Raw genomic sequence first — 11848 nt, 5'->3', positions numbered from 1 at the left:
TATAGTCTTCTTCAAATGTACAGTTCCGTCGTACTCGCATGAACTGGCCACGCGGTATATTATGCAGCCAGTTCGGGTGATGTCCACTTTGAATAGACAGGTAACTGTTTCTATCTGTAGACTTGAAGAAGACAGACGTAGTTAGTCTGCCCGAACCCTTCTTTATATTTACGTCCAAGAAGTGGATATCCGTTAAACTCCAATTGAACTTGAGTTTGATGTTATTTGTATTAGTATTCAAATAACTCATGAAGTTCAATAATGAGGACTCTGTGTCGTTCCATACAAAAATAATATCGTCTATGAATCGACGATAGAAAAGGAGTTCTGGTCTCTCCCTACAAAATACATGTTTGTCCTCCCACTCTGCCATAAAAAGGTTGGCGAGACTGGGAGCGAATTTCGCTCCCATTGCCACACCTTTCTTCTGGCTGTAGAAGGACTGATTATACCAGAAATAGTTATGCCCTAGACAAAAGTCCAGGGCATTCCGGATAAACAACTTCTGGTTATGTGGTAAATCATCCCTCTTACTCAGGGCCCAATTAAGGGCCAATAGAGCATCATCATGTTGGATGATGGTGTAGAGGGATGACACGTCCGCCGTGTTACATTTGGTGTTATCGCTCTCACTCTCTCATACTGGTCACTGGAAGTTCAACATGGCCCCTCATGGCAAAGAACTCTCTGAGGATCGGAAAAAAGAATTGTTGCTCTACATAAAGATGGCCTAGGCTATAAGAAGATTGCCAAGACCCTGAAACTGAGCTGCAGCACGGTGGCCAAGACCATATAGCGGTATAACAGGACAGGTTCCACTCAGAACAGACCTCACCATGGTCCACCAAAGAAGTTGAGTGCCGTGCTCAGCGTCATATCCAGAGGTTGTCTTTGGGAAATAGATGTATGAGTGCTGCCAGCATTGCTGCAGAGGTTGAAGGGATGGGGGAGGGGTCAGCCTGTCAGTGCTCAGACCATACGCCGCACACTGCATCAAATTGGTCTGCATGGCTGTCATCCCAGAAGGAAGCCTCTTCTAAAGATGATGGACAAGAAAGCCCACAAACAGTTTGCTGAAGACAAGCAGACTAAGGACATGGATTACTGGAACCATCTCCTGTGCTCTGATGAGACCAAGATAAACTTATTTGGTGTCAGATGGTGTCAGGCGTGTGTGGGGGCAACCAGGTGAGGAGTACAAAGACAAGTGTGTCTTCCTACAGTCAGGCATGGTGGTGGAGTGTCATGGTCTGGGGCTGCATGAGTGCTGCCGGCACTGGGGAGCTACAGATCATTGAGGGGACCATGAATGCCAACATGTACTGTGACATACTGAAGCAGAGCATGATCCCCTCCCTTCAGAGACTGGGGGGCAGGGCAGTATTCCAACATAACGACCCCAAACACCTCCAAGATGACCACTGCCTTGCTAAAGAAGCTGAGGGTAAAGGTGATGGACTGGCCAAGCATGTCTCCAGACCTAAACCCTATTGAGCATCTGTGGGGATCCTCAAATGGAAGGTGGAGGAGGGGGAGGTCTCTAACATCCACAGGCTTCCTGATGACGTTGGTATGTGAAATGCATTGAATCTGCGTGTCGGCCATTTGTAAAGTCACTTTCTGGTGGGTCGGGATGGCAATTCCAGTCGTTGGAACACACGGCGGCTCAGGCAGGTTTCGGGATAAATACAACCAGGCTGTGTATGTTGGCGCTGAGCAAACCACCGTTACATGTAAGTGTGAAATGTGTTTTTTAATCATTGTTTTGGCTTTTTAATAATCGTTATTTCCAGATCCCGGATCATTCCATCTTTTCTGGGTCTCGGATGCCGGGGAATGAGGAAGGATAACGGCCGGCGCACTCTGAGAGGCGTTTTATGTACGGACCGTCAGGAAAGCGGGGGATTCCCGAAATTATCAAATTCTTATCTATTATGTATGAATGGTGAGTGTGAGTTCTGTGCACGCAGTGGGGGGCGGAGACACATGCCGTTCCTTTCCTTCTGATATGAAATTCGGGTGTATCTGAATATTCGAATTACAATAGTACTGAATTTAAACTAATCCGAAAAGTAACAAAAACAATTCAGACCAAATTCAAATCGATTCAAAAAGTTTTCAAATTCCAATAGCTTTCGATTTATTTTCCAGTTTTCAAAGAATAAAATAGACCAGAAAGTAAAGGAATAGTATAGAAAAAAAATAGAATAAAATAGAATAGACTAGAAGAAAAAAGAATATAATAAAATATAAAGAATATAACCATCTTCTGAAATTCTAATTTCAAATTGAATAAATTCAAATTTGAAGACATAGGAGAAGAGTGGAATAGAATAAAAAAAAAAAAAGAATAGGAAAGACTATAATAGAATAGAAGAGAAAAGAATTAAAAAAAACTTTACAATAGAATAAATATAACCATTTCCCAAAATTCAATAGAATGAATTTGAATTTCAATGGAATAGGAAAGAAAAGATTAGAACAGAATAGTATACAAAAAAACAACAACAGACTAGAATAGAATAGAACAAATATAACCATCTTCAGAAATTGGAATTTTATATAGAATAAACTTGAATTTGAATAGAAAAGGAAATAATAGAATAGAATAGAAAAAAATAGAAAAATAAAATTATTAAAAAACAATAGAATAGAATAGAAAGAATATACCAATTTTCCAAAATCCAAATAGAGACATATCAAATTTTATTAGAATAGAAAATACTAGATTAGAATATAAGGATGGTTATATTCTTTCTATTATATTCTATTCTGTTGTTTATTCTATACTATTCTGTTATTTTTCTATTCTTTTCCATTCTATTCAAATTGATTCTATTTGAATTTGGGAAAATGGTTATATTATTTCTATTATATTCTATTTTTTTAAATTCTATTCTGTTCTTTTATTTTCTGTTCCGATTTGCTCTTTTTTTCTCTACTATATTCTACTCTTTTATTTTATGTTCTATTCTATTCTATTTCTTTATCTTTTTTTTTCTATTTTATTGTCTTTGGAAATTGGAAAACAAATTGAAAACTTTTCGAATTTGAATTTAGAAAATTTGAATGGATTTGAATACAAAAACTAAAACAAATTCCGAAAACGAATTAAATAGAAAAAATTAATTTAACGAAACAAATTTATGCAAATAAAATATTGAAACGAAGCGAAATGAAACAATTTTTTTTTTGTTCTGCAACTGGAGGAGTGTCTGAGGCACTTTATTAGCAGGGGGAGGGGTAGTCGGAGTGCACAGCCAGGACTTCTCTGTTTTATGGACATTGAAGTCTTTATTCTTTATGTTAATTTTATATTTATTGATCCACTGATATTGGATTGAGGTTCTCACCCAGTATTGATGATATTTGAGTGGATTGGGGGGGGGGGGAGGGGTAAGTGCTTTAGTTTTTATATTTCTTTGACTTCCAATCCGTTCAAGTTGGGTTCGTACGTCAGTTTCTATAAGGGGCGCGCACACACACACGCACACTCACACACATGCGCGCACAAACACATGCGCACACACGCACACACACACATGCGCACACACGCACACACACACATGCGCACACACGCACACACACACATGCGCACACACACACACACACACATGCGCACACACGCACGCACACACACGCACACACATGCGCGCACGCACACACACACATGCGCACGCACGCACACACATGCACACATGCAAACACACATGCACACACACATGCGCACATGCTCACACACACACACACACATGCGCACACATCTGGAACCAGTCTGCCCATTCTCCTATGACATCAACAAGGCATTTTCCTCCACACCGCTGCCACTCACCGGATATTTTCTCTCTGTAATCCCGAGAGATCCCAGAAATACTCAGAGCAGCCCATCTGCCAACAACAACCAACACAGTCACCGAAATCCCCTTTCTTCCCCATTCTGATGTAGCAAGTCGTCTTCACCACATCTAGATGCTGAAATTCATAGAGTTGCTGCCATGTGATTGGCTGATTAGCAATTTGAGTCACCAAACAATGGAACAGGTGTACCTAATAAAGTGTCCGGTGGGTGTATATAGTTATGTGCAATAAATATCTTACAGCCCAGCAATGCATCCTCAGTATAATAATCCAATATGAGCGGGGGAGGGGAGGGGACACGGACAGACAACGCAGCAAAGAGGGTAAAAAAGGATTAGCACCCTAAAAGTCCCAAATATTCATTATATTCATGTTTCTTGGTAATATTTAGCAGTTTAGTCTTTTCTATAAGGTGTTTATGCTTCATTCCTATTGGTTTAACCACCCAAACCCTAAAATAAAACAACCAACAAAAAAGATGAAATTTTCCACTTCTGATTGCTCAGCAACCGCAGCAAAAATGTAAAGCAAAAAAAGATTGTGTAAATTATCCCCCGCTTGTGAGAGCGCCGTATGCGATAAAACACGGCGTCCGCGCAGCCATGGCGCTTTTAGCCCAAAAGCCGGTAATTACAGCTTTTAATTAAATGTTTAATTATTTGCTTGCAGCGAGATATTCGCAGCCTTGGATTTCACAGCGCCATGGAATTATAAACTCGTTATAAATCTGCCGATCGTTCCCCGACTCCACCAGCAGAAAAATCTCATTTCCATAATGTGACGGGGAAACCAGAGCTTTATAAATATTATTATTATTATTTTATTATTATTGTTATTATTATATTATATTATATTATTATTATTATATTATTATTATTATTATATTATATTATTATTATTATTATATTATTATATTATTATTATATTATTATTATACATTGAAAATCCACTTCATGTTTTCTAAGAAGCTTCCGGAATGACTAACAGCATTGTTGGAGGCGTGCAGAGAAGGGATCAGAGAAAAGAAAAGCCGGTAGTAGAATTGTTGGGAAGGATTGCGGAGGAGAACGGATGGAGGAGAATGGATGGAGGAGAGACAGGCGGCTTCTTTCCACAATTCCTGCATCTCTGCCAACATCTCCTCATCTCCATCCAGGAACATTCCCGTCTGCACCGCGTGTTATCCCCCCGGCTTCCTCATCTGACAAATCTGATTTCCAATCACACAATTGGGACCCAAATCTGGGACATAAAAGGAGAACTTTGAAAGGAATAATGAACAGAAGCTCCGACCACCCTGCGCCCATCCAGAATTTGTAGGAGGAGCAGCCAAGGTGAGTGTGGCGGTCCCGGAGCTTTCCTGGAGCAGTACGATGGTTATTATTTATCTTATTATATTTATTATTTGTTATATTAATTTATTTTTTTGGTATTACTATTTTTTTATTTATTTTCTATTTGTTATTATTATTATTTGTTATTAATATTTATTATTTTTTATTATATTTTTTATTTTATTATTTATTGTTTTTTTTTGTTTAATTTGTTATTGTTTGTTTTTATTATTTGTTAGTTTTTTTAAGTATAATCTGTTATTATTTCTTATTTTTATTGTTTATTATTTTTTATTATTATTTCTAATTTTTATTTATTATTATTTGTTAGTTTTTTTAGTATAATTTTTCATTCTTATTTGTTATTATTTGTTATTATTTTATTATTATTATTATAATAATGTTTTTTATTTCTTATTTTATTTTAGTATATTTTGTTGTTATTATTATTATTATGTTTTAATATTATTTATTATTTGTTACTATTCATTTTTATTTATTTATTTTATAAATCATTTATTTTATTATTTATTTTTTATCATCAATTTATAATTACATTTTATTTTTCATTATTATTTTATTATATCTGTTATTCTTTTCATTATTATTGTTAGATATTATTATCATTATTATTATTATTATTATAACAATATTATTATTATTATTATTATTATTATTATTAATAATAATAATAATAATAATAATAATTGTTGCTTATTATGTGTTACTATTAATTATTAATTGTGATTTCATTTTTATTTTATTATATTTTTTATTATTTTTACTTTTAAATCTGATTGCCTCTCGGGGGATCAGGAAGGATTTTTTCCCCTGCTGTTGTAAATTGGATCATGCTTTGCCGGGGTTTTCACCTTCCTCTGGATCAACTGTGGGTATAGAATTGTGTATATGGGATTGTATGATTTTTTTCCCTTTCTATTGGTTGAACTAGATGGACTTTTTTCAACCAGACTAACTATGTAACTAATATTATAATAATAATAATAATAATACGTTTATAAATGAGTGTTATGTTTTAAAATTTTATAATAATAATAGTAAAAATGATATAAATACTATTATGTGTTATGTTTTAATGTTTATTAATAAAAAATATTATTATTATTATTATTATTATTATTATTATTAATAATAATAATAATAATACTAATAATAATAACAAATATTAAATCATAACACATAATAGTATTCATATAATTTTTACTATTATTATGTGTTATGATGTGTTATTTTTATTATTATTAATTTTTATTTTTATGTGTTATTATTATTATTATTATTATTATATTTGTTGTTGTTGCTGTTACATTATTATTATTTTTATTATTATTATTATTAATTTTTATTTAATTTTATTAATTATAATAAAATATTATAATAATATTAAATTATTAAATGTAATTAATTATTTGTTTTTATTAATTATTATTTTATTAATTATTATTATTATTACTATAATTATTGTTAATAAAATTAAATCCTTTGAGGTGGAATTATTGCAAAGGATTGTGGTTTTGTCTGTAATGTTGTTATAACTCGCGTATGCGCTCACTTTGGCGCTATAATAAAAAAATGAATAAAAATAATTCCATAGCGGATTGCAGCGCTCAGCGTTTCTGTGATACAATGCAGATAAAAGTTCTAGAAACAAAGGCATAAAACTGCTCAGAAATCATATAGAACACCGAGACTGCAGAACACGGTGGCGGCGGTAGCCGCGGCGCTGGTGGTGGTGGCAGTGGTGGCGCTGGTGGTGGTGGCAGTGGTGGTGCTGGTGGTGGCAGTGGTGGTGGCAGCGGTAAAGGTGGCGGTGGTGGTGGCGGTGGCAGTGGCGCTGGTGGTGGTGGCAGTGGTGGCGCTGGTGGTGGTAGCGGGGGTGGCGGCGGTGATGGTGGCAGTGGTGGTGGCAGCGGTGAAGGTGGCAGTGGTGGCGCTGGTGGTGGTGGCAGTGGTGGCGCTGGTGGTGGCAGCGGGGGTGGCGGCGGTGATGGTGGCAGTGGTGGTGGCAGCGGTGAAGGTGGCAGTGGTGGCGGCGGTGGCAGTGGCGCTGGTGGTGGTGGCAGTGGTGGCGCTGGTGGTGGTAGCGGGGGTGGCGGCGGTGATGGTGGCAGTGGTGAAGGTGGCGGAGGTGGCGGCGGCGCTGGTGGTAGTGGTGGTGGCAATGGTGGCACTGGTGGTGGCAGTGGGGGTGGCGGCAGTGATGGTGGCAGCGGTGAAGGTGGTGGTGGCGGTGGTGGTGACAGCGGTGGTGGCATCGGTGGTGGCAGAGGCAGCAGGGCAAGCCTTGCCTGGGTGAGAATTGAGAGGAGTCGGAGGGATATGATCAGGAAGGACAGGAGTAAGCATGCGATTGGTAGGGGCACCGCGTTTGCTGTGGCACATAGTAGGGGAGGAAGCAGGAGGTGGATCTCATTGTATGCTGCTTGGAATAGGTGAGTTATCGGAGAGTGTTGGAGGGCTCAGTGGATGTGGAAGGGAGCTCCAGGGAAGGGGTGAGGCAGAGGAGAAGTCTTGAAGGTGAGAGGAGATGTAGGATTACTCCCAGCGGAATATTAAAGGGCTCCCTTTGTCGGTAAGCGGCATGCTATGCCGAGGATTAGATCTGCGAGGATTACGACACGTGAATTCTCTTTCAGGCACCCCATGGAAAGGCGAGTGATGGATTTTCCGATGGTCTGGGCTCTCTCATTCATCTTATCGCAGTTCATGGTGTCAGCGACTCAAGGTAAGGGCTGAATAATCTCTCTGTGCCTCTATTCATCATCACTCCATATATCACATCCATCATTGCCCCTGGCTGGTGAACTATAAATCCCAGGAGGCATCTAGTAATAGCATTTGGGTCACCAGCATGCCTCAGTCGTCTGCCCTGCAGCTATACTGGGAATATGTGGTCCTGGTTGCCATGTCAGCATCTGGCTAAGTGCAAACTACAAATGCCAGCATGCCTTGACTCCTTCTGGCCGGAGTCCTGGTGGGACATAGGGATAATCCTCTAGCTGCAGTGGAACTACAAGTCTCCTCAAAGCCACCATCCATGGGTGGAATTTCAGTATCCGAGATGCAGTTGTAGATTTTTACTGATTGGTGGAAGAATTGTCTTCATTGAGTCTCAGCAGTATTTGGCTCTACAACCCCGGAGGAACTACAAGCTCCAGCAGTTGTGAGGAACTTTTAGTTCCTCAATCCCATATCAATATTTGAATTCTAGTTGTAATAGAACTACAAGTCCCAGGACTCTGCAAGGTTGAAGCCATGTAGTCTGTTGGGATGCCAATAGCTTGCAAGGCATGCTGGGACTAATAGTTCCATGCCAGATCTTGATGGAATGTTCAGATCCTTCACAGCCCTAATGATAGAAGATGGCCTCACTTTTCCATAGACCTTGGTTCCTCTACTTTAGGGGTCTCCAAACTTTCTAAGTAAAGAGCCAGTTTACCGTCCTTCAGGCATTAGAGTTTGACTACAACATCAGTGCCCCATCATTGGTGTCAGTGGGAGGAATAAGTCCCCATCATTGGTGTCAGTGGGAGGAATAGTGCCCCATCATTGGTGTCAGTGGGAGGAATAGTGCCCCATCATTGGTGTCAGTGGGAGGAATAGTGTCCCATCATTGGTGTCAGTGGGAGGAATAGTGCCCCATCATTGGTGTCAGTGGGAGGAATAGTGCCCCATCATTGGTGTCAGTGGGAGGAATAAGTCCCCTTCATTGGTGTCAGTGGGCGGAATAGTGCCCCATAATTGGTGTCAGTGGGAGGAATAGTGCCCCATCATTGGTGTCAGTGGGAGGAATAGTGTCCCATCATTGGTGTCAGTGGGAGGAATAGTGTCCCATCATTGGTGTCAGTGGGAGGAATAGTGTCCCATCATTGGTGTCAGTGGTAGGAATAGTGTCCCATCATTGGTGTCAGTGGGAGGAATAGTGCCCCATCATTGGTGTCAGTGGAAGGAATAGTGCCCCATTATTGGTGTCAGTGGGAGGAATAGTGCCCCATCATTGGTGTCAGTGGGAGGAATAGTGTCCCATCATTGGTGTCAGTGGGAGGAATAGTGTCCCATCATTGGTGTCAGTGGAAGGAATAGTGCCCCATCATTGGTGTCAGTGGAAGGAATAGTGTCCCATCATTGGTGTCAGTGGGAGGAATAGTGCCCCATCATTGGTGTCAGTGGGAGGAATAGTACCCCATCATTGGTGTCAGTGGGAGGAATAGCGCCCCATCATTGGTGTCAGTGGGAGGAATAGTGCCCCATCATTGGTGTCAGTGAGAGGAATAGTGTCCCATCATTGGTATCAGTGGGAGGAATAGTGCCCCAAGGGCCAAATAAGGGGCCACAGTTAAGAGACCTCTGCTATAGATCGATAATTATGACTTTCAGTGCTTGCTGGGAACTGTAGTTCCTCTGCAGAATTAAGGCTGCCGTCTGTCTATTGGAAATGTACATTTCACATTTTTTGGGCATCAAAAAATATTTATCTTCATCCCCCCCCCCCCCCCGATGAGGCTGATATAAATATATATTCAGTGATTTTCCTCTTCTCAGTGTAAATGTATAAAATAAATGAGCAGATTGGTTCCATGTTGGCTTCCAGGAGCTGCACCATGAGGACTTATCAGCTGGAAGTTTGGTGTTTGCTGGTGGGGGTTGGAGGGGCGTTGGTTTGGCGACGGTGGTTGGAGGGGCGTTGGTTTGGCAGCGGGGGTTGGAGGGGCATTGGTTTGGCGGTGTGGCTTGGAGGGGTGTTGGTTTGGCGGTGGGGGTTGGAGGGGCGTTGGTTTTGCGGCGGGGCTTGGAGGAGCGTTGGTTTGGCGGCGGGGGTTGGAGGGGCGTTGGTTTGGCGGCAGGGGTTGGAGGGGAGTTGGTTTGGCGGAGGGGTTTGAGGGGCATTCGTTTGGCGGCGGATGTTGAAGGGGCGTTGGTTTGGCGGCAGGGGTTGGAGGGGCGTTGGTTTGGCAGCAGGTGTTGGAGGGGCGTTGGTTTGGCAGCAGGGGTTGGAGGGGCTATGGTTTGGTGGAGGGGTTGGGAGGGGTGTTGGTTTGGCGGTGGGGGTTGGAGGGGCATTGGTTTGGTGGAGGGGTTGGAGGGGCGTTGGTTTGGCAGGGGGCATTGGTTTGGCGGCAGGGGTTGGAGGGGCGTTGGTTTGGTGGTGGGGGTTGGAGGGGTATTGATTTGGTGGAGGGGTTGGAGAGGCGTTGGTTTGGCAGTGGGGTTGGAGGGGCGTTGCTTTGGTGGAGGGGTTTGAGGGGCGTTGGTTTGGTGGAGGGGTTGGAGGGGCGTTGGTTAGGCAGAGGGGTTGAAGGGGCGTTGGTTAGGCGGCGGGGGTTGGAGGGGCATTGGTTTGGTGGCGGGGGTTGGAGGGGCGTTGGTTAGGCGGAGGGGTTGGAGGGGCGTTGGTTTGGTGGAGGGGTTGGAGGGGCGTTGGTTTGGCGGCGGGGTTGGAGGGGCGTTGGTTTGGCGGCGGGCGTTGGAGGGGAGTTGGTTTGGTGGAGGGGTTAGAGGGGCGTTGGTTTGGCGGCAGGATTTGGAGGGGCGTTGGTTTGGTGAAAGGGTTGGAGGGGGCGTTGGTTTGGCGGCAGGGTTTGGAGGGGCGTTGGGTTGGTGAAGGGGTTGGAGGGGCGTTGGTTTGGCGGCAGGGGTTGGAGGGGCGTTGGTTTGGTGGCGGTGGTTGGAGGGGCGTTGGTTTGGTGGCGGGGGTTGGAGGGGCGTTGGTTTGGCCTCGGGGGTTGGAGGGACGTTGGTTTGGCCTCGGGGGTTGGAGGGGCGTTGGTTTGGTGGAGAGTTGGAGGGGCGTAGGTTTGGCAGTGGGGGTTGGAGGGGTGTTGGTTTGGTGGAGGGGTTGGAGGGGCGTTGGTTTGGTGAAGGGGTTGGAGGGGCGTTGGTTTGGTGGCGGGGGTTGGAGGGGCGTTGGTTTGGCGGCAGGTGTTGGAGGGGCATTGGTTTGGTGAATGGGTTGGAGGGGAGTTGGTTTGGCTGTGGGGGTTGGAGGGGGCGTTGGTTTGGCGGCGGGGGTTGGAGGGGCAAATTTTTACAATTTGTTATTTTTTTATAGGACAGGGAAGCCTGCAGCGCTCTGGGAGAGGGGGGGCACAGTGAAAGGGGGGGCACACAGGGAGGGGGGATCAGGGGCAGGCAGAACAGGGAGGGGGGATCGGTGTTGGAGAAGTAATTACAGGAATGATGCCCTGTGTCTGTGTCTCTCACCACAGCAGCTGAAAGCTGGCAGGAGGGGGGAGAAACTAGCTTTCAGCTGCTGCAGAGAGCCACACAAGGCTTCCTTCGGTAATTGCCCCTCCCCCTGACCGATTTCCTGTGCTGTTGAGGCCCCCATGTGTGGCCGGGCCCCGTACAGGAGGACTGGTGGTCCCCCCTATCAGTGGCCCTGTGTACAGTTACGTGGTTTTGCACTGAGGGGGGCGCCCTGCAGCAGTAAATGTATGTGGGGCGCTCCTTAGGTGGTTAAGGAGTTTGTATGGGGAAGTTGTCTGATTGAACCCTCAGACATCCAGGCTCTGGTCTTCTCTATGCGGTGTCATCATGCCGAGATGAATAGCGCTCTCTGAGGCCCTCAGAAAGATATTTGTAGATGTCAGCCAATCCGGGAAAGGATTAAAAAAGATCAAAGGATTTGAAGTCAA

General features: G+C 43.3%; 1 protein-coding gene across 2 annotated transcripts in view; it reads left to right on the top strand.

Annotated features, from left to right (window-relative positions):
- The first annotated feature begins 7593 nt into the window (after positions 1-7593).
- Positions 7594-11848, top strand: part of DLK1 (delta like non-canonical Notch ligand 1) — a 53547-nt gene continuing 49292 nt past the window's right edge. Inside the window, exons 1-2 of one of the 2 annotated variants that reach the window (XM_082242876.1) lie at positions 7594-7645; positions 7850-7938. In XM_082242876.1, coding sequence (XP_082099002.1) covers positions 7857-7938 — 82 coding nt within the window. In that variant the 5' untranslated portion in view covers positions 7594-7645; positions 7850-7856. Of the gene's footprint in view, positions 7731-7849; positions 7939-11848 lie in introns of both variants that reach the window. The other variant, XM_082242875.1, reaches the window with a different exon arrangement.

The sequence above is a fragment of the Pelophylax lessonae genome (genome assembly GCF_965119305.1).
Source record: "Pelophylax lessonae genome assembly, chromosome: 13".
Classification (NCBI taxonomy): domain Eukaryota; kingdom Metazoa; phylum Chordata; class Amphibia; order Anura; family Ranidae; genus Pelophylax; species Pelophylax lessonae.
The sequence above is the reverse complement of the archived record's forward strand: the minus strand, read 5'-3'. Positions and strand labels throughout refer to the sequence as shown.